We start from the raw sequence: 23,134 nt of genomic DNA, 5'->3' as shown, positions 1-23,134 counted from the left end.
ACGTTCCAAGCTAATTTCCTTCTTTAGCAGTGTTACTGACCTAATGGATGGGGGGAAGCTGTAGATGTGATACCTCTTGATTTTAGGCTTTTGAGACAGTCTCGTGTGACATTCTCATAAGCAAACTAGGGAAATGTGTTGATGAAATTTACTATGAGGTGATTTCATAACTGGTTGAAAGACTCACTCAAAGAGCAGATATCAATAGTTAGCTGTCAAACTGGGAGGACTTACCTAGTGGGGTCCTGCAGCAGTCTGGCTTGGCTCCAGCACTATTCAATATTTTCATTCATGACTTGGATAATGGAGTGGAGAGGATGCTTATAAAATTTGTGGATGATGCCAAGACCGAGGGTTTCAAGCACTTGGAAGGACAAGATTAAAATTCAAAATGACCTTGATATATGGGAGAATTGGTCTGAAATCAACAAGATAAAATTCAGGAAAGACAAGTGCAAAGTATTGCACTTGGGAAGGAAAAATCAAATGCACCACTATAAAATGGAGAGTAACAATAGGTGATAGTTCTACAGAAAAGGATCTGGAGGGGTTATAGTTGATCACAAAATGAATGAGAGTCAACAATGTGATGCAGTTGCAAAAAAGGCTAAGATAATTCTGGAGTGTCTTAATAAGAGTTTTGAATGTAACACATGGAAAGTAATTATCCTGATCTGTGTGGCACTGCTGAGGCCTTAGCTGGAGTACTGTGTTCAGTTTTGGGTACCACACTTCAAGAAAGATTTGGGCAAACTGGAAAGAGAAGACTGAGGGGGGACCTTCAAATATGTTAAGGGCAATTGTAAAGAGGATAGTCTATTTTTCTCCATGTCCGCTGAAAATAGGACAAGTAGTAATTAGCTTAATCTACAGCAAAGGAGATTTATGTTATATATTAGGAAAAACTTTCTAACTATGAGGATAGTTAAGTACTGGAACAGTCTTCCACAGGAGATTGTGGAATCCACATTGGAGATTTTTAAGAACAGGTTGAACAAACACCTGGCAGGGATGGTTTAGGTTTACTTGGTCCTGCCTCGGCACAGGAGGCTGGACTAGATGAGCTCTTTATGGCCCTTGCAGAGCTACATTTCCATGATTCCTTGGGGAAAACTGCTCTGTAGCCAAAAGATCTTGCTGTCTGGAGATCTGTTACTGATTTACAGTGTAAATTCTTTTTGGTTAATTACTTTCTATTTTCATAGTGCTCCTTCCTCTGATTACCCCTTAACTAACCCTCCTAGACAAAAATCTTTACTAAACTCCAGTTAAGTTTGAGAGCACTTATCTGCAAATTAAGGTTGGGGAAAAAAATCTTTACAAGAAGTTTCGTAGTATTAAAAACGTGAGGAAAAAAGATTAAAAACCAGGGCAAGTCAGAGTTAAGGTCAAACCGTTTAAAAGAAACCCACATGTTTGAAACTATAGAAACGCTCAGTTGAGACACACAAACACTCTTAACTGTGCCCTTGTAATGAGATTGAACTTAATGTATACACTGAGCTCACCGGTTGTTCTCACCCTAGATCTTTCTGATATTTGCTTGCCGGCAGCCATCCTCCGTATTCTGTTGATTGTTTCCACTAGATGGCCTTAGGATTTGTAAGTACTGAATCTTGCTTTGCTCACGTTTCTAATCGCTGGTGGCTGTGTCATGGTTTGGTTCAGTTCTCATATGGATTTGTCCTTCTGGTTTTGGTGTCGCTGACAAACTTGATCATGGCTGAATTTGCTTCCTTGATTCAGGGAAATATGTTTGTCTGTGAGGTGCACAGAGTACATCACTGGTGATCTCTAAATCCTTTAGGTCATGGATTCTCTCTGTGGGGTTCATGAGCACATATAATAGGACCACTCTGTCCCATGTTGTTAAATGGGAGAGAGTCCTGACTGGATGAGGGAAGGATCTCGGAGGTCCCAATATGGAAAAGGCTGGGAACCCTACTCTAGATCATTAATGAAACTTATGAGTCTCATTACTGCCCCCTGTAGCACTCCATGTGGTTTGCTCCTCATATTCAGAGTTTGGACTCTGCCATTCACTACTCTGTTTTTCCTGTTCAACGATAGATTGTTAATGTGGAGTTTTTACTGAGCCGGCATTTCTCCCAAACATTCATGGTCTTATTATTATTGGGGCACTTCATCCCCCACCTGCCATGAAGTCCCTGATCAAAACCGTTCCTTTTAAATTACATGGTAGAACCTTTCTATACAACACGAATGACTGGGAAGATGCAGGTTTCAATCAGTATTTGACAAATAGTGGAAGCATCTAATTTTAATGCATTTTCTTTAGGTTTTAATATAGTAACATTTTAATATTACATGTTTTAATCAGTATATCAAATAGATTGGATAATTTAAAAGTCAAGACAAAACGTTTTGACGCTATCAAAGCAAAAGTTCAGGAATTCGGTTTGTAGAAATTTGTGTGTCTCTGTTTCAAATTGAAATGACTGTTCTTTGTTTTAAATGTTGGAGCTTCTCGCAGAATGGAGATTCTGGTTCCTGACCTGTTCTAGTGTTTGTTGTGACAGTTACTGAGTGAGTTGTTCGGAGAGCTGTGAATGACCAGGGTTCTGTTCTGATTGTAGGGGCCTCCTTTGGGCTCCCAACGTTCTGCCTCATTTAAACTCTTCTGTCCCCCCACTGGCATCTTTTAACACATGACAGAGTTCAAAAAGAACTAGCCCAGCGGGTCTCAAACTTCATTGAGCCATGATCCCCTTCTGACAACAAAGATTACTACACGGCCCCAGGAGGGGGGACCCAAGCCTGAGCCCAACTGATTCTCACTGCCCTGGGTGGGGAAGGGGGCAAAGCTGAAGCCCAAGGGCTTCAGCCCCAGCCAGCGGGCCTATAACCTGAGCCCCGCCACTCAGGGCTGAATCCCTCAGGCTTTGGCTTCTGCCCCAGGCAGTGGGGCTCGGGCTTCAGCCCTGAACCCCAGCAAGTCTAACGCCAGCCCTGGCAACCCTATTAAAAGGGGGTCGCGACCCACTTTGGGGTCCTGACCCACAGTTTGAGAACCGCTGAACTAGATAAATTCCTGGAGGATGGGTTCATCAGTGGCTATTAGCCAGGGTAGGCAGGGATGGGGTCCCCAGCCTCTGTTTGCCAGAAGCTGGGGATGGGCAACAGGGAATGGATCACTTGATAATTACCTGTTCTGGTCATTGCCTCTGGGGCACCTGGCACTGGCTACCGTTGGTAGACAGGGTACTGGGCTTGATGGACCTTTGGTCCAACCTGGTATGGCCGTTCTTATGTTCTTATTACCTGGTGAACTATCCACCCAGCAGGTTAAGAAGAGGACTTTGCTTTTCAGTGCATATTCTGCCATTAGGTGCTTAGAAATCCTTTGTAGTTACATTTCCTCTGATCATCCTTTAACAGCAGCACAACATTGTCCTCTTTTTCTCTTCTCTCCTTTCTAGCATTACCTCCTCAGTCCCACATCCATCCTTTTGGGATCGCACATACAGCATCTGGGTGGCAGGGCAATTGCTCTGATCGCACATACAGTTCCCCACACTTCATTCCTAGTATGGCTTTCCAGGTCCTCAGCATGCATTGACCCTGCTCTTTCAGAGAACCTCCCTCGGGTGCTGGATAAAACTGTGACCCAGGGACCTCTTGATGCCAACTGGCAGAGGGCACAGGAAGTGCCTACAGGCTCTCGGGATCCCCTGGGCCAGGTATATACACGTTAGTACACCAAAGGGTGGTACGTAAGGTGGCTGTCAAAAGCCAGCAGCCCACTAGTCATTGTAATCATTGAAAAAGGTACATATGGATAATGTTTAAGGAGTTATGCATCTATACTAACAATTAAGTTCTTAAAGGCTACAAGTTAAAACAGGTCCCTAGGCAGGAGGTGCTTACCGCTCTCTCTCTGGTCCTGTGGGTATTGCTTATTGCATGCTGTGTAATGGGTGCCTAGTTGCACACTGAGCCAAATGCTAATCCAGAGATTGTGCAGTCAAGAAGAAAGGTATACATGAAAAAACAACCAGCAGGGGGCATCCAGTTTACAAGTAAGGCCAATGGCTCGTGGGGATATAACCAGGGGTGCTGAGATGCGCCCTGGATCCTTTCACCGAGGAGGCAAGCTGACATCGTGTTGCATCTCATGAAGGAGGGATCCCAGCCAGACCTGGCTGTAAGGGGCTGGTGAGTAATACTGCATTAGACAGGAGATTATCTTGTTAAAACTTAAGTCTAGGGTCTAAAATGCATGTTGGAATTTTATTTGAAATGTAGCCATTTGTTTCCAGTGCTCCTTCGTGCTATCACTCGAATCTCTGCACTTGCTAACTACACTTTTTTGCTTGTTTTCCCTAAACATATCTCAGCGCTGTGTGTGTCCAACGGAGCAGTGATCTGAGGTAGAGCTGGCGTGCTTTGGGAGCAGTGGCTTTGAACACAGCAAGCGTCCAGTGACCATAGGCGGGATGCTCCATAGATACAGGGCTCGGGGGGGGGGAGGGTGGCATGTTGCAGTAGGGCCTGTGTAGGCCTGGCGGGGAGTGTTTGTTACCAGAGGTGTCAGGGAGCTGACCCCAGGCAGGCACAGACAAGGCTCCTTCATGGTAAGGGCAGGTGGTAGTGAGGTGCCTCCCAATCCTGGGGACGGCTGGAAAGTCACAAAAATCCCTTTCCTGGTCCTTAACTGCCTGCTTAGGTAAATCACCTACATTCCTCTCCTCCCTCATCCAGGTTCTACCAAGAAGCAGCATCTCCTGTCCAGAGGGGGGATGTGATTCCCAGCTAAGCAGAAGCTGTTGAGTTTGTTACAAAGCCAAGGGAGAAATATCAAGAATTTTTGGTACAAGTTTTATTTCTAGCTAGGGATGTCATTTAAATGACTGCCAGGATTCTGCACATGACTGCAGCACAGCCAGGATTCATGCATCCTACTGGATTGCACAGTCTCGTAGATGGCAAATCCTGTGGCTTCATCCCTCCCATGTAGCGGGTGCTCAGGAAAACAGTGATTCTTCGTCACAGGCCGAGTCCACCATGCAGCCCTCTGAAGAGAAACAAAAGCAGGTAAAAGGAAACGGCGCATGAACTCGGCCACTGGAGTTTCGTATGGCTCTGCTAGATAACACCTTGGGCCAGTTCCTCAGCGATGTAAATGCGTGTAGCTCTGTCGAAGACAATGGTACTATACCAAGATGCACACCTGAGGGTCTGGCCTAGGATGTGTGGGTGGTGCCTTTCCTGCCAAGGGAGAGGTATTATAAACTATTCCTGCTGGGTGAATTTCACCTCTGTGCATGGGGTTTGGCCTGATGTGTTACTGCTGCCAACTTTGCCTGCGGCACTGAAGGCAATGACCAGGCCAATTGAGACTTCTCTCCTCTGGGGAAGGAGGAAACTGCTGGACTGCCACCAATCTTAACTTCCCCACTTCTTCTCTGTCCCCAAATACTATGGCCTGAGCAGTAGCTAATGACCCACGGCCTTTGCAGAACTCTTGCCATTTGTGCATGCGCCAGCACTGAAGTAACGGTGCCACTGCGCTCCGTCCAAAGATCTCCAAGTGCTTCCAAACATCAGTGAATGTAGCTCTGAGGCTGAAAGTATAATGATCCCTAATACTGATGCGGAAAATGAGGCACAAAGTGGTTAAGCAACTGGCCCAGGGTCCTTCAGGGAGTCTGTAGCAGAGGCAGGGGTAAAGCTCATATCTACTAAGCGCCTCCTCTATCCCCGTCCCCCATCTCTTAATCACAAGGCCCATCTTCCCTGTGTTAAAAGTGCCTGGGACCATTGAGAATAGACATGAAATGTTACTTTAACAGCCGTAAATTGCAGGGGTGGGAGGGATTGTCCTAGTTCATATTGAGCTATGGTTAAAGTTGAAACTAAACAAGTGCTCTCACCGTTGTTACAGCAGATCCCAGGAGCTGCGCAGCTCCCACCATTGGGCCCGCATGGCTTCCTGCCAGACTCGCAGGGTGTCGGCAGGTAATTCTCTTCCTGACATCGCAGGGTTTCGGAGGTACCGAAGTAGCATCCCATCTCCACTCCACAGCAGATGCTAGGGCCAAAGCAGTGGCCTTTGTTCCTAGGCCCACAGGGGATGCACTGGTGGGAGAGAGAAACCCAAAGGCTGGTTAACAGGGAAAACAGCATCCCTTGCTGCTTGGATTCTGATCCAAAGCCTGTTGGAAAGACTGCCACTGCGCTCAGAGCATTGAGCGCTTTGGATGGTGTCTTTCTGCCATCGTGTGCCAGTATTTAAGGAGCTCAGGCCTAGCGCTTCAGTTCTAGTTTTTCAACTGGTATTAGAAACCTGACTAGGAAGTGAAATGTTCTCATGGGATCGCTCTGTAGAACTGGATGGGGTGAGGAATGATACGTTCTCTGGAGGAGTCAGAACCCCAACCACACTCCCCTGGGCTCACATCCCCAGAAAGTAAAACTGATGAGAAAATAAGGATCAGCACTCCAAACTGACATTGACCAGTGGGGGTGTCACGATTCTAGTCCGGTGGTATGTGTGCGTGAGAGGGTGGGGAAGGGGGAAGCAAACACAACCTGGGAATGAGAGAGAGAAAGGATCATTTTGTTTTGTGATTGTTAAATAATTGACGGGGTTAGTTGCCAGCCCAGGGAGGGAATTGTTTGGAAACGTTATGTGTTAGATAGTGCCCCTTTAATAAACAGGTGAAACCATCCTGAACAAATCAGGCTGAACTAATCCAGGGTGTAACTCCACCGACCACAGTAGCGTTTGATACATTGCCTGTGACTCCTACTTAGAGAACTCTGCTATGCTTGCTGGGCTGGGTCTCCTAGTGTATTCTGCTGTGTATTTCTTTTATTAAGCACCGTGTTTAGTTGTGCTAACAGCTTTCCTGGGCTCCGGCTAGATCATGCTTTTTATGTGAAAGTCCCCAAGTTTTTCCTGAAGATCAATAACACAAGGCGGGCAGTGGAGCCGCTATTGCGATGGGTTCTACAAAACACCGGTGCCTTTGTGTATCAGTTCAGGGTTAAATCTCCTGGCAGCCCTTGCCCACGCACTTGAAAGCAGCCAGATCCCATCATTTGAATTCGGAGTTCATTGGCTAGGAAAAGGGACGCTTTGAAGAAACAGTGCAAAATACAAAATGAACGAATACAGACCTAACCCCCACCCCTAGACTTTGCTTTTAGTTGGGCCATCCCAGCCTCATCCACGGCTCAACAGAGAGCAGAATTTCGTCTTGTCTTATTTTAATACATCAGTAACCATTGAGTATCTTTCTTAACTCTAACTGGCGCAAATGTATTCCCTCCTCACCCAAATTATGGCCCTAACTGGCATCTCTTACGCAGTGGCCTCCCGCTGGAGGGAAATATTGCTCCAGAACCATTTGCTTAAATGAGGTTACAGGGAGTGTGATTGGATTTGTTCCCTTTGCCCCCCTGTTCCCCAGTGTTGCTGATGCTGGGGATATCATCTCCTCTCGTGCGTACAGGATACACATTACATCTGTACAGACTGACTCAGAGGATGATCAGTAAAATGTTCCTCCTAAGCAAAATAGCTCTTGACATTGTGGCGTAGGCCTGGAAAGGCTGCAGGCCTTTTCTCCCCCAGTCCCTGCTGTGCCTGTGGACAGGCAGCAGGAGGAACACGCAGCAGAGCACTGAAAACTCATCTCAGCTAGCGACTGCCCATTATGTTGCCCACACTGCTCTTCTCCCAAAGGCAGCACTTGGTAACTGGCCATCAGTGATTTGACTGATGCTGCGGCCGGCCGCTGGGCTATCACAGCTGTTTCTTGGCTGGCCATTTCCCGCTGGATGCATTCCTGACACACCATGCAGACTACCTGCCTGCATCCTGGCGGTATTTTCCTCTGTGTTTCAGCATGAGACTATTAGTATGTGCTCTCGGCCCCCTCAAGGCTCCTTGCTCCGGGTTCATCCTGCTGCCACTGCCCTAATCCAGTTTTTGTCCCCTCTGCATCTGAGTCAGGCGGCTTTTTCCTTCTCTTTCAAGCTGTGTGGGCACCCACAAGGGCTTGCTGAGAGCACAGGAGAGAATCTTCTCTGCTGTTAGTCTGGTGCCTGACATCACAGTGCCCGCTCCCCGCCGGCCCACAGCAACTGGAGCACAGCTGCAGGGAAAGTCCTGCTCAGCCCATGCTCAGTCATTCTGTGGGGATGGGTCATCCACAGACCAGTCACCTGTAGCACCTGTGGGGGGCTGGCACATGCTCAGTGCAGATGGAATCTTCAGAGAATTTATCTGCCAAACTCTAACACATCTCTGTTAAGTAAGTACAGAGGGTTGTAACATGGCCAGATTTGAGTGGTTTATTCCAGAGGGCTGGCAAAAGGTGCATCCCTAATACCAGGGTGACCCCACTCCCAAATTTCAGGTCTCATCACCAAAGAATGGGGATGCTAGAGCGCCTCACCAGAACAGATGTAAGAATTTTTTTTAACATGGGCAAAACAATGAATGGTCCCCACATCCCATTCTTCGAAGTGGCCGAGATATTTTAGCTGAACCTTTCCAAAGAAAATTCAGGCTGAGGCAGACACCCAGCACAGTACATTTCAAACCAAGCTGTTGAAGTTTGGCAAGGTTATAAGCAACTGAAAACACAGTCCTATAGGGGGAAGTATTGGACAACCTTCAAAATCGATGCTGGTCCCAGTCCTGCCTATAAGGCAATCTGATATAGACATCCACTTGTAACAGTATTTACAATTCATCACCAAACTAGACTTCTGATGGCCTCAATACAACTGGGCTGATAATTGTAGTGCAATAGTGCCTGGAGAACCTGATTGAAATGGGACCCGATTGGGCCGGGTGCTGTACACACGCACAGTAAAGCCAGCATCTGTCCCAGAGGGTTTACGCTTTAAAGAGACAAAACAGCTAAAGGAAATATTATTATCCCTAGTGTACAGACAGGGAACTAAGGCACAGAGAGATTAAAGGACTTGCCCAAGATCACACAGGGTGTCTGTAGCTGAGCTGGGGATCGAATCCAGACCACCTGCGTCCCTCTCAGTCTCCATCCAATGCTTTAACCACAAGACCAAGGCTGAAAAGTCTGGCTGATTACCACTCATCTGCAAAGGGGCTCGGGTGTGTTCCATTATTTTTCAAACATACTTTCAGCGTTAGCTGCAAAGATAATATATTGGCTAAAGAGGCTGAATGAGGTCCTGACCATCACAAGATGCACTTCTCTACTGCCCAAGAGTTTGGCATGCACTATAGTCTATGCTGTCCTGATTGGCTGAACACTGAACACAGAGTCAGTTGGCATGGGGGATAGGAGACGGGAAGAAAAAGAGGGACTTGGTAATGAATATTCATTAATGCTTGTTCAAAGCTTTACAAAATTCACACCACAGCTGTGTGAAGGGTGTCGGTGAGGCACAGTCTAGCTGCTTGTGGTATTGATCAGGGTATCAAACCATGCGCGTGTCTAGTTGCTAGGGTTTAGACAGCTACCGTCGCAGCTGGCACAGCTCAGTCCCTTGCCAGCAATCTCCCCTGTCGCGCCCTGGACGTGATCCTTTTGGGTGGGAGGTGAGAGCTTTGGCGCAGGATCAGGACAGCTTGGGACCGTCACGCTAACAGGCTGTCAATGCGGTGTCTTTACCCACCCCTAAGTTCACTGTAACAGCTTGCCAGTAAGGAACGCATCACGTACCTTTCTGACATCCAAGTCCAGGACCGATCGCTTTCCTCCGATGGGGCAGTTCTGGATGTAACAGGCTGAGGAGAGAGCTAGGAACCACAAGACGCAGATGGCGAGAGTGTTCTGAGACATGGTGGCTGCTTGCTGACCCTGCTTCGCTCTTGAGTGGGCTCAGGAAAGCCCTCCAGGTTTTGTCTTGGCTCCTCCCGGGGTGCCTGTATATATAGCGCCGACTGCAGCTACTTAGACATGCCACCACCATCGTCATTCATTTCCCTTAAAAAATACAAGGCATTGCTTTTCACACCAACTAGCACTGCTAATAATCCAGGGTCGAGGATGTGAGGTCAGCGAAGAAGGAATCATTTGCTCCTTGGCACTTATTCCAAACATGGCGAGACATGAGTTGACGTCTACGAGTTTCTTTTAATTGGCACAGTCAATCGGGGCCGCTGGGGGTCAGCGAGCAGAGTTGGTGTGGCCCTCACTTTCCCTTTAGGTCCCAGGACGGGGCAGTTCCCTGCTTTGCTCCTGACAGAAGCATATTTTTGAACAGTTACGTTTCCTCACGCACCTTTCAGCCCAAGAGGCGCCTAAAGCAGTGCACAAATATCAACAGGCAGCACTTTGGCCACCTCTGGGGTGGAACGCGGCAGGACATTGAATGCAGGTCTCCCAAATGCCAGACTAATACCTAACCCCTGGATGGTACTCTCTCTTCCTTTCAGTCAGACATTACTCATGCGACAGTGGCATCCTGGCTTAAGTGGCTACCCTGATATTGACCCAGTGTTAGCTCTTTTGGGTATATAGCCCATTTCTGCAATTGACTAGATCCGCTGTTTAGGAAGAGCAGGAAAAACTATGGTCAGCCCCACTCAGAGTGACTCTCCATGAGTAGCTTTCGCTGCCTTTGTATTTTCTGCCAGAACTGTTCAGAAGCCATTTTTCTTTCTTGGTGGCTGGGTCAGTTTGCTCATACCGGCTCTGCCACTTACTCAGATAGCTCTGCAGGCCTGTAACCCAGAAACGTTGGGTTTGTTCACTTAAAAAAAAGGAAAACTGTTCTGAAGGAAAAAAACACAGACCCTTCCTGTCTGTTTAGCCTTCGTCTTTGACCCGGGACAAATTGCTGAGGGTGTGGCTATTCTGCAATCCTAGCGGGTGGTTGTTACAGTTTGAGTGCACAGACCTGAGTTAGTTTTAATCCTGCTATCTCCGATTCTGGAGCAGTCAAGCCCCAGCAGCATGTACTTTCGCGCAAGTGGTATGAGCCCATTGGAGGCCTGGGCAATTATTCGTGGGGCTAGGCCACACTGAAGCGGGAGCTGCTGCTACACTGGCGCTGCTCTGGTATTGGTGCTAGCTAGATTAAAGCCAGCGGAAGGGTGTCTGCATGAGCTGCAGTCACATCTTGTGGTTGCAGGAGAGACATGCCCTTAGTTGCTCTGTGCCTCAGTTTCCTGTCAGTGCATTGGGGATAATAGCACTCTGAGTTCAGGTGTGTACATCACAAGGGCTCTGCCACAGCTGAATAGTGTGGCTGCTTTGCAGGTGTGCGAGTTCTGTCCTGGGAGCCCCCGCTGTGGGCCTGAACCATTTTGCCCAAAGTGACTTCCTTGACGCCCCCGCATGGTGACTCGCAATCTTTAATTTTCTGCGTGCAACAACGCTCCAAGCTGCCCAACACGGCACTGAATCATCGAGAGAAAAGCAGATACTCGGCACTGAAGATGCACCGACAGCCAGTAATGCTGCTAAGCGTTAATGAGCGAGATTGACAGATAGTGAAATCAGTCAGGGACGCTGCTCACCTTGACCCTTCACCTTCATTAGCTCAATTAAGATCTTCCCGTCTAGCATAAATGCATCAGACACGGACAACGTCCTGAAAATCTTACGTTTATTGACTATATTATCCTGGCACTGTCACCACCCATCCCAGGGTCTGGATAAATGGTGCATCCATTGCTCCAGACACTTAACAGTTGTCTAATCAGCAACCTTTGTCATCTTTGTTGGCTTGCTTTAATATTTGCCACTTAGCGAGGGCATGGCAGACAATAGAGAGGGTCAGAGGGGCTGTCCTTGCTTTTGGAATCTGAGCTGGGTCATCCAGTCAGCGTTAAGCAGTGAGTCCTCACTTAAACCAATGAATGGGAAAAGAAGGACACAGGGTAAATACTAATAGCTTTCTAGTGCAGTGGTCCCTGCCCAATGCAGTCTGCCCCCAGCTCCATTCCAGCCCCAGCTGCAGCTCGGGCCATGGGTGGCTTCCAACCCCAGCTCCGGTCCCAGCTCTTGACCACGGTTGCCGGAAGGCAGACAGGTTCCATTACGGGGAAGGGGGCAGGCAGGTGCAACATAATGAGTTTGGGAACCCCTGTTCTAGAGAGTTCTGAAATCTTCTGTCATGACTGTCGTCCTCCCCACTATACAACTGGAGTGACTCCACTCAAACCAGTTAGCCTGATTCCAGTCTCCTGCACGATGGTATAAGTTAAGAGTGACTTCAGTGGAGTTCCAGCAGCACAAAACAAGCATGAGATCAGAATCTGGCCCAGAGGAACTGCTCTGGCAATAGAGTAAGTGAGGGCAGAATATGCCCTTAGGGACAGGGGGACTATAATGTCATTTTTCATACAAAGAGCCCAAAGCTCTTTGCAAACCTTAACCGAGTGCACCTCACACACTGTGTGAGGCAGGTAAAGCAATACCCATATTTCTCAGCGTGCCCGTATTTCACAGATGGGGACAGGATGACCTAGTGGTTAGGGGCACTAGGTTAGCAGACCTGGGCTAAATTCCCTGCTCTGCCACAGACTTCCTGTGTGACCTTGGGCAAGTCACTTAGGCCCAGATCCTCAATTAATTTAGGTGGAGAAGAGGAGCCCAAAGAATCAACAGTGTTAACACGACCCAGTTTAATGCTCCAGCATTAAATAGGGTTAGGCTGTCAGGAGTGAACTCCTTCAGTTGACCCGACAGACTAACCAGACCAGCCTCTGGGTGGATTAATAAGCTCAAATGGGTTGCGGCAGGGCTGCCTGATTGGCTGAAGGGAGCCAGGAGTCCTGCTTTTAAGCTGAGCAGCAGTAGGTTAGTGGCTGCTCAATGAACGTGGCTGCAGCTGGAGCTGCTCCGGTGCCTTCTTCCTGTTCTGTGTCAATCCAGGCTGAAGAAGCTCCAGAGTTCCAGGAGATGGTAGGCACGGCGGCCATGATGATGAAGTTTGCGCCTTTCCCTTCCTTTCATCAGCCAGCCTCATGGTAGCCTGCTCCTTATTTGCCCCCAAATCTCTTTCTGAGGACCCCAAAATGAGGAGGGGGAGGAGAATAGCCCATCCTCTCATTATTTTGTACACCAATTAGGCATAGTTTCTGACACACCCATTTTGGTGTATTGCTTTCCAGTCCCTCACTTCTCTTGTTTACCAGGCATGGTCTTAACACAGCCCGTGAGGTCGATGGGGAAGCCTCTTTGTTTGGACTTGTGCTGTTTTTCTGGCTCCCTTTTGCACCTTTTCCTATCAACCTTTCTTGTTTCAGGCTATTGTAACTCGGACTAAACGTTCACTCACTCTTTGCAGATGAGCTCACAGTTTGGGTATAGTTGTAGGCCCAGTTACTGGAACAGGCCCTATAAATACCTCAGATGGATTGATAGACAACTGAGGCAGGGAGAGGGAATGTGACTTGCCTATGACCCCACAGAAAGTCAATGTCAGAGCCAGAATCAGCCCAGGAATCTGGAGTCCAAGGGCCAGTTTTACGCAGATATTTAGGTGTCAAAACCCCTCGTGAGGTTGTCAAAGGCACCTAAGCGCTAAACTGCCATTGAAATCAGAACAAAGAGTGTTTCAAAGACGTACCTGCACTAGAGCGAAAGGACTGCATTTATACCCTCTCCCCCATGTATTATTGTAGGTGACCGAGCGCCCCTGTCTGGAAAAGGGGCTGAGCACTGGGATATGACATAGGGCTGCCCTTTCTCAGCCCACTGGAGAAAGGGAAAAGAGGACTCCACCAGTGGGAGACAACACAAGGGAGCAGAGGACCAATAGCCTAGATCCACAATCCAGAGCTGAATGCCGGCTTCAGAGTTAGGGTTTTGGTTCTATAGGCATGGCTGGCGCAACTCATTAGGTGACCTAGGTGTTCGCCTAGGGCACTAACATTTGTGGAGTGATGACTGCGGCGGCCGGATCTTCGGCTGCCCTGGTCGTCAGTGGTATTTCGGGGGCAGGACTTTCCGCCGCCTCTGTCGGGGGCACCATTTTGGGGGCGGGACCTTCTGCCACCTAGGGCGCCAAAAAAGCTGGCAGCGCTTCTGTCTGTAGGATGGTGCAGGGTCCAGATCCGCTATTTCTCAAAGTCTGTGGGTGTCGGCACCAGCATTTCCATTTCCTCTCACCTCTGATTATTCTGTAGGATTGTTTCCGGGAGACTCGTTTGTGAGGCTGCTAGGCTAATGCATGTCCCTGAGAAACAGTCAAAAACAGCTGGTCACAGAAAATGCAGAAGAAAATGACTAGGAGGGGGAAGAGCTTCCTCTCTCTCTCTGCTTCCTGTTAATTACACACAGCCACAATTGCTGTTTATGGGCCTGATTCAGCCTATACGACTCTCATTGACTCTAAGGGGCTTCAGACCAGGTTCTGTAAACTTTCTTATCCTAGTTAGCTAGGCGAGATGAGCCTCACTCTCCTGGCTGACCACACACAGCTCCCCTGGGAGCATGACCGAAACCCAAAAGAGAGTTCTAAGAGGGAACCCTCACAAGCAGCAGTGTGGTTTGCAGGTGCAGCAACATATACAAAGGCTGGGGCTCCTCAGACACGGCATTACTCAGCAGGGAGGAGGCCAGATTTGAAGCTGGAAGCTCCGCCTCCCTGGAATGCCTCCTCCCTCTGGGGACTCTATAAACGGTTGCTTCCTTCGCTTGGTGACTGTCAGAGCCGATTGAGGCTGTGCCTTTGGGTCGCCTGCCATCCAACCAGCGCTCCCTTGGTCAAATGGGTAAGTGTGTTACTTCTTTTTTTCAATACCCTATTACCCCTCTGGACCCGAGTGCTTAGCTGAATTTGGGGGGTTGTGGATAGTTCCAGTTAAAAGGAGAAACTGATGACAGAATCAGGGCTTTTCTTTGCTGCAAGCTTGTTTATTTACAAGAGGTGAACACAAAGTCCTGTTTCCCTGAACACAGAAGGAACCAAACAGGAGATAGGTTCTTTGCTTACAGCTCCAAGCCTCTTTTTCTGGCACCAGCCCCCTTCTAGAGGCTGCTCTCGGGGTCACCCACTGAGCTTGTGTCTGTCTCTCTGTGTGTGCTGTCTCCTGCTTCTCTTACACATACACACCTCCCGCTGCTCAAACAATACCCACCCAGCTCATTCAGATTTCTGGACAGCCTTGTATTTGCCTCTGTTTGGGGGAGAGCCATGTGCCAGTACTTTGGGTTTGGAGGTAGCTTTTATTTCAGTCACGTCTTCACATTCATCCTGAACAAAAGAGGATGTTGATGTTTATGACTTTTTTGGGTGAATAGAGAAACGAGAAGGATATTGCAAACCGCCAGGGGTGAATCCCTCTCCTGCATTGGGGCCAGGGTGAGGATCCTGGTGTGCCTTGACTCTGCACTTCTCCCGAATCATACCCCAACAGAAAAAGCAAAGCATCCAAGACACACAACAAGAAGGTTTAACTCAGCTGTGACCCTAAAAGCCCCTCTGTGCCAATTAGCAGAGAGTCCCCGCATACTGTAACTTGCATCAGCTCTGACATACGTGTTGCCCCAACACACTGTTGTCATAATATGTAGCTCAAAAGTACCATGTATGGGACCCGCTGGTCATGTGATGGACATATAGGTTGTGTATAAAGTTACAGACATGTGCAAGAAATATGTTCCCAGAGTGTGTTTGGGAGGCAGTACACAAAGGGGTGTGTATTTACCTGTCTGACCAGCTAGACTTCAGGCAGAGGACAATGAAAGTACATTTACATTTACAAGGTAAAGAAAACCATCCAGGTAAACAAATAGAGGAGAAGACTGTTCAACAGTCATGCTGGGAGACAGAATATGCACCCCAGGAAGACTTCCTGGCTCTTGAGGCCAAGACAATGGACTTTGGTTAATACAAGGGGAGCAAAAAGACTTTTTAGTGATCCATCACTGCTGGGACATAAGATACGGCAGCCTGTGAAAGTTGGACCCCCTAGTCTGGAGGGCTAGGGATGCTGATAACTCCATGTAAGGAAGAAAACTACTTTGGCAAAGATGGTAACTTGCTAAAATTAGTTACTGTCAACTTTTTTTTGTTTTATTTGTAACCACACTTCTCTCTTTTATACTTGCTTAGTATCTCTTCAATCTCTGTTCTTTGTTAATAAGCTTCTCCCTAGTTTTACTATAAACCATCTCACTGCTATCCTACTGAAGTAAGTGTGAGTCTTCAGCAAACCTAACCAGCTGTTGAGCACACTGTCTCTTTGAAGGGAGTGGACTTAGTAATTTCTGTGAGCATCCAGAGAGAGGGACTAGATGCTGCAGGGAGATGTCTCCAGGGAACTGCAAGTCACTGATGGTTACCTGCAAGGCAAGGTTTAGACTGGTAGAGTTTCAAGGGGTTTGCTGGTCAAGAGGGTGGGCTAGTGTGTCAGGGAGCTGAGGCAGAGGGGTAACTCCGTGTCTTACTGTTTGGGCTGCCCTGAGCAGAACATCACACCAACACACAGAACATTGAAACGTGTCGGGAGCTAGCGCCAGTTTGTTAAACAGCCCCAGAACTGCACGCTGCTCCATGGAACAGGAAGCCAGCGAGGGTCAGAGTCCTGGGATGACACCGAGCAAAGGGAAGGGTAAGTTATCAGGGCAAATTCCCTACGTGGGAGATCTGGTTAATCATGGCAGCCCCATGACCTGGCTCACTTTGAACCTGACTCGATGAGGAATGAATATGCAGTGGAGAGTGACCCTGCACAGTTGTGGGGTGGGGTGGCCCTAAGAAGGCCCTCTGCTGTCTCTGATTTGTGTGATTCACTAGATACACACTTGGCTAATCACCCTGTGAGACTGAGAGCTCTTTAACTGTAAGATTATTTATTAATTGAGTTGCAAGGGTGCTTGCAGCCTGAGACCCACTGAACTCACTTCTCTGTCTCTCCAGCTTTGGGAGCTATACGTGATGAGGCAATCGGTAGATAATGTGGCATTATGTAATTCCAGGCGCTGGAATCTCAACCTAGGGTGCCTGACGTTTTGGAAGGACTGTGTTGCTCTAGTCTGAAAGCGTCCATGTTTTGCTGTGTGATGCGGATGCAGTTTGCTCAGATGAAAGACCTGTCTCTCTGCTTTGGTTACAAAAAATCTGCAAGGCCTTAAAGAAAAGTAACCAGTGAGATAACCTCTGTTCTCAAGTACACTGGTGTACCTATTGATCACTCTACTGAAATCAGGGAGCTTGATTCTGACCTCTCATGGGGATAAACGCAGACTAACTCAATTGAGTCAATGGGTCAGATTCTGCTCATGGTGTTAATCAATTGCGGTAGCGCCTAGAGGCCCCCACACCATTGTGCTAGGAATGTACACACAATCTCCAGACAGTGTGGGGTATTGGTGGCTGGCTTACATGGGAGGTTTATAATTGCTACCGACTTGGGGACTTTGGGCCAGGGTTTTAAAGGTATTTAGGCAACTAAAGATGCAGCCAGGTACCTGGTGGAGTTTTCAAAAGCACTTTGGTGTGGATCTCCCATTGATTTCAATCTTCAGCCGCCTCAGTGCCATTCAAACTCTGACCCTGTGTCCTCCAATTCCATTTGTAGCTGCCAAGGCCTTTTGCTCTGAAGGACGTGCATCTGAATCCCACTGCCACCAAAGTGGGGTTGGCTATAGGGGTCCTTTACAGAACGCACGCATGTAACACCGATGGACCCAGGTCATTGGCGGGCAGGATCAAACCTGGGACCTCAGTGCATGAGCCTCTACTGCATGAGCTCAGAGCCATATGGCACTTAGTTAAGGCTAAAGAACAGACTCATTAATCTCTCTCTAAGTCGTCTCAGTGCAACTAGATGGGACAGAGCACCATACCCAGGAGGTGTGTGGGTTACATGCCCTATAGATGTACGTCACAAGCTCTGCTTCTGAGAAGACTCCGTGGAGTCCATTAGGGATGTCTTCCCACAGACACGAATCATCTGGCTATTTAGGCAGCAAACTCCCATTGGAATCCCTGCGAGATAGGTGGCTAAATACCATTGAGGCTCTGGGCCTTAGATGCTATGGTGGTGGGTGCTGTGGTGATCCCCGACAGAGACTGAAGATGCACACACAAGCTGTGGGGCAAGGAGAGGAAAGGCCATTAGTAGATGGAGAAGAAGGGGTCGCTGCAAGAGCTTTCATGGATTCCAAGGCCAGAGGGGACCATTGTGCTCCTCGAGGCTGCCTTTTAGTGTAGCACTGGGTGGAGTACGCCCCTGAAATAAACAGGTGGGTTCTCAGGACGGACCTGAGGGAGAGGAGGAGAAGCCATGAATAGTCTGGGAGGGCTGGATGGGTCAGAGGGAGGGGAATGAGAGAAGAGCTGTAAGCAAGCACGGGATGCTTGGCTGTACTGCACCGAGTGATCAGAAGCCACCCCCCTTATTACCAGCGAAGGGGGCTATTTGGTATGCCTTCCCCAGGAACCCGTTCGCTTCACTGTCACTCCAGGCAATGGAGATTAATCCCTCGCTGGCTGCTTTGCCGGCCTCCGTCCTCTCCCAAGACTCGATCTGCCGTTTATTTGCTCAGCAGGTCAGAGGAATGGGCTGGAATCATCCCCGTGCTGGTGTCCTCTCTCTCTCTGCTCCGGCCATGCTGACGTGCCCTAATATTCCCCGCCCGCAGTAATAGCGGTGACACAAGCTCTGAAATCTTGCTTCCCAGCCCTGCATCTCCCAGCCCAGGTTGCTCTGACCAGGGGGTGTTTCAAACAGAATGACGCACCAAATGAGCCAGCGTGCTTTAGCTGATTCTCCTTGCAAATTCCCTGTAAGAGAGGCAGCACAATGAGACGAAGAAAGAAGCCTACACAATGCCATGCTCTCTGTATTCAGGAACACACTTCCCAGCCGCTCTCCCCTTTCAGGCTGCCTGACTGCCACTCAGCTGAACTACGGTCTCATCAGAGCGACGTGGCCTGAGCATGAGTCCGGGAGCCAGGAACTCCTGAACTAGGATCCTGAGTCTGACGCTGACTCCCTCTGCACATCACTTAGGATGAGATGGTGAAATCTGCATAGGGGTGATGCACTCCAGGGACAGGTCCACAGGGTACAGTCTCCCCAGGAGCTCCCAGGCATTCATGAGGACTGCGCTGCAAGTTACCTACTTTCAGACATGCTGCCCCCTGTGTGCCACTGCCCTGACTCTAGGGGACACTAGGAGAGAGCAGGGTCTGTGACTGTTACTAGCCATCACACAGGGTGCAATGGGGCGTGACACTCTATGTACACTCACAGCAAGTCCAAACGCAGTATGGCTCTTAGCCGCTTTGCCTTGGTTTCCTCATCTGCACAACACGACTTGCTACCTTGCCTGTGAGGGTTCGCTGGTGAAGAGGGGGAGAAGCTGCTAGCAGCACAAGGACAATCTGGGTGCTGCTGTGTAATGGGCAGTGCAGGGCAGGGGGTTCATTTCACAGGGCTCATGGAATCTGTTCTTTGGCAGGGTCACAACCCTGAACTTTGGGTGGCCGAATCCAGAGCCCTGGGAGACTCGAAAGAGACACGTGTAAAACTGCAGCATTTCATGTTTTCCATCCCAAACCCCAGAGTAGCGCTGGGTGCCTAGGAAATGTGTTCCCTGCCTCACGGGAGCTGGATGGGGTCTGCTGGAAGAGCCAGTCCCTCCCCTCCAAGGCAGGGCTCTTCTCCCCCCGTGCCTCGTTTTCAATGTCCCGAGTGATGGGGCTCACTCAGGAAGCGCCGGCCCAGCCTGAGCTCTCACGGTCACCAGGGCACAGCCCCTCTGGCCTGAGATCTGGGTTTGTCACGAAACTGGAAACCAGGTAACACTTGCTTCCAGTGCTCCACATAGGCCAGCCAAGCTCCTCTCTCAGCTCCAGGGTGGCTGCAGCCAACGAGGGTCTGACAGTGCCCCCATGCTCAGAGCTCCCATTGAACTCCCAAGGGAGCCCCTGCACAGAGCAGCGTCAGAGCTGGGTCCTTAGCTTTGCAAGCTGAGCAGGGCTTGCCTGTGGGGAGGCACCGTAGCTGCCCCAGTGTTCACCTGCTGCTCCACAGATGTCTGAGCCCCACACACAAATCCCAGGGCTTGGTCTGGCTCTATGGCTGCATGGCTCTGCCAGCCTGAATGAGAGAAGGGTTTTACCCTGTATGGCCCTGCCAGGGCACTACTATCCAGGGGTGCCTCGGCCAGCGAGTCAAGCATCTGCGTCTTTGTGCTGCTGCTTATTACCACGCACGGCAGGTGACCATCTCTAAGAGTGCTGCCTGTCATGGCTTCCATGGTGCATCACAGCCAGACTTTGCTCAGCACCCAGTCAGGAAGAAATCCTAAGAGTAGCAGAGGACCCCCCCTCCCCCATCGCCCACCCCACTCCCAGTCAATGAAGAACAGACTAGGCCAAGCACTGGAGAATGTACACAGCTGGTGTGAATTGGTGCAGGCTGAAGGCCTGGTCTGGAGGGGCTTGTAAGTTAAAGTCTTCATCAGCGTTTCACCCAGTTGAGTTTTTGACTTAAAAAGCCCCAAATTCATTCATTTGACCCAGGTACTTACAGGATCTGTCCATCTGTTTTAGGTACCATCACTGCAGAGTCTGAGCCCCACAGTGCAGAGGGCTCTGTACTCTGTAAATACGGTAAACGTGATTCTGCTCCCCTTAGTGCCAATTAGACAGCAAGAAACCCAGAGCATTAAATCAACCGCCCACATCAGAGCACTGCCCTATGCAAACCACCCCCATTGCTCTTCCTGGAGGAGTCATAGATTCTAGGACTGGAAGGGACCTCGAGAGGTCATCGAGTCCGGTCCCCTGCATTCATGGCAGGACAAAATACTGTCTAGGATGTCCTCTAGGCCAGTGGGTCTTACCTTTTTGGGCTCAGGACCCATTGGTAAAAGTTGATGACCTGTTGCCACCCAGTAAATAATCTGGGGGTGGAGGCTGTGGAGTGGTTTTGGTTTGATCCTGCCTCCTGGGAGGGGGTTGGGCCCTGCCCAGCACTTGACCCACAGTGGCTGCTCCTGTAGCCCCTGTGCTGTGGGGCTGGCTGGGCTTGGCTCTCCGCTGTGGGCATCACAACCTCTGGGGCTGCAACGCCGCTCAGGTTTGGCCCTGCACCCCTGACTGTACCAAATGTGTGTGAGTGGAGTTGTGACCTGGCTCATGGGGTGACAGGGCCACTCACTCAGATTTGGCCTAACCGGGCTCCTGTTGTCATGACAGCTGGGCCAAACCCGAATGGCGCTGGGACCCCAGAGGCTGCAGTACCTGTCACAGGGAGCCAAGCCCAGCCAGCCTCATGGGGCAGGAGCTGCAGGAGCTGTCACGTGACCCTTTGAAACATTCCAGTGACCCAATTTTGGGTCCATGAAACCCTGCTCTAGGCAATAGAAGAGCATCATCAACAGGCCGGCTGGTGCAATTAATTTAAATCACTAGGGAAAGCTGTGTGATACCTGGTTAGCAGGACTGGTGAACCTTGGGTCACGTTGTGCTGAAGTCATTTGGGCCAGATCCTCAGCTGGTGTCAATCAACCTAGCTCCACTGCAGTGCTAGGCTGATTGACACCAGGGGAGTAGCTGACCCAATAGACATTGTATTCGCTTATACTAGGATTGACCTTATAGCCCCTGGGCCAAACTTTGCCCAGCCAATGGGGTTGCTTGGGTGCAAATATGGGCAGAATTGGACCCGGCAAAGCAATTAGCTCTTCATAGGGGTTGTGTGAAGTTGCAGGGGTGTAAACCTAAAGTGATTTCAGTGGGGTTACTCCTGATTTACACAGGTGTAGCCTGGAGCAGAGTTTGGCCCGTAGGCTGTATCTTGCAGCAGGACACTCATTGCCAGTGTCGAGTTTCAGCAGTGGGAGGGGGCTGATGCCGTCCTTATGGAGCTCACATGCGAGAGGGGAGAGGGTAGGAGCGCAGATCCAGTCCTAGCACTCAACAGGGTCCCATGGCAGATGGTCTGGAGAGGCAGAGAACGGCCAGTTCCTGTTCACCCTCTTGCACTGGGTTCATCCTCCCTCAAGGCCTGGTGGAATCGGAGCCCTTCCTGGCTTGCCCCTCACATTGCTGGGAGGAGATTGTTAAGTCAACGTGAGAGTTTTGTCTGAGGTCTTGGGAGCTGGCCCTGTGGCTTCGAGCCTGCTGAACCTATCTGCGGATTATTAATATCGTCTCAAGAGCTAACTATGGAAGGCAAGCTGGTTTAGTGGACAGGGCAGTAGCATGGGGCACACAAGACCTGCATTCAGTTCCTGGCTCTGCTGCGAATGACCCTTGGGCACATCCCGTCAATTTACACTGTGTCTCCAGCCAATGGAGATGATACGTCCGCACCTTACAGGATAAAGGCTGAAAGGTGTTCAGTTACTCTGGTGATAAGGGGCTGCATACGTAGAATCAGAAAAGGGGGGCAGGGTAGGAATCTTATGGGGTAGTTTCCAAAGACATTCTTTGGCGCCAATTGTGGTTAAAATGTCTTAAGGTAGGTCTACACTGCGGGGGTGGGGGTGGGGTTCGACCTAAGATAAGCAACTTCAGCTACGTGAATAGTGTAGCTGAAGTTGGCGTATCTTAGGTCAATTTACCTGGCCGTGAGGAAGGTGGCGAGTCGATCGCTGCTGCTTCCCCATCGACTCCGCTTCCACCTCTCCCCACAGTGGAGTTCCGGAGTTGACGGCAGAGTGATTGGGGATCGATTTTATCACGTCTACACGAGAGCCCAGTTTCTAAAGTGACAGGCACTTCGGCGCCCAAGTCTCACTGGAAGTCAATGGGCCTTACCGTCGCTGAAGGTTATGTCTACACAGCAAGCAGAAACCAGCAGCAGTGAGTCTTGGAGCCTGAGCCTACGGGTTAGGCCTCATGCTATGGTGCTAATCACAGCTGTGTAGATGTTTGGCTCGGGCTGGAGCCCAGGCTCTGAAGCCTACAAGGGGATGAGGTTCAGCGCCCGAGCCTGAACCTCTGCAGAGCTCTTTTTAGCGCTGCAGTGCAAGCCCCGGGAGCCTGAGCCTGTAGACCCGGGCTCTGAGACTCCCTGCCATAGGTTTCTGTTTGCCATGTAGACGTACCCACAGGTGCTCAGGAGCCTTTGAAAACCCACGCCATTCTCTGCAGTCAGCCTGCCTTGCCGGGGTGTTCCTTTAGACCTCCCAAGCTGGGCAGGATTGACCTTATAGCCTCCTGTGGGAGTCTTCTGGGAAACTCATGTGCTGTC

The 23,134-nt window shown here is 49.7% G+C and overlaps 1 protein-coding gene across 1 annotated transcript; it reads right to left on the bottom strand.

The window, feature by feature from the left end:
• Positions 1-4,824: 4,824 nt before the first annotated feature.
• On the bottom strand, positions 4,825-9,853 carry LOC115652191 (neurophysin 1-like). Its single transcript, XM_030563918.1, has 3 exons — positions 9,684-9,853; positions 5,895-6,099; positions 4,825-5,035 (listed from the first exon to the last, which is right to left on the bottom strand). Exons 1-3 carry the CDS (start codon positions 9,801-9,803, stop codon positions 4,986-4,988), a joined length of 375 nt encoding a protein of 124 aa, XP_030419778.1. The 5' UTR covers positions 9,804-9,853; the 3' UTR covers positions 4,825-4,985.
• Between the last annotated feature and the right edge of the window lie 13,281 nt (positions 9,854-23,134).

The sequence above is a fragment of the Gopherus evgoodei genome, chromosome 5, assembly GCF_007399415.2.
Source record: "Gopherus evgoodei ecotype Sinaloan lineage chromosome 5, rGopEvg1_v1.p, whole genome shotgun sequence".
Classification (NCBI taxonomy): Eukaryota; Metazoa; Chordata; order Testudines; family Testudinidae; genus Gopherus; species Gopherus evgoodei.
Note: the sequence above shows the minus strand (reverse complement) of the source record. Positions and strands in the feature narration are given on the sequence as shown.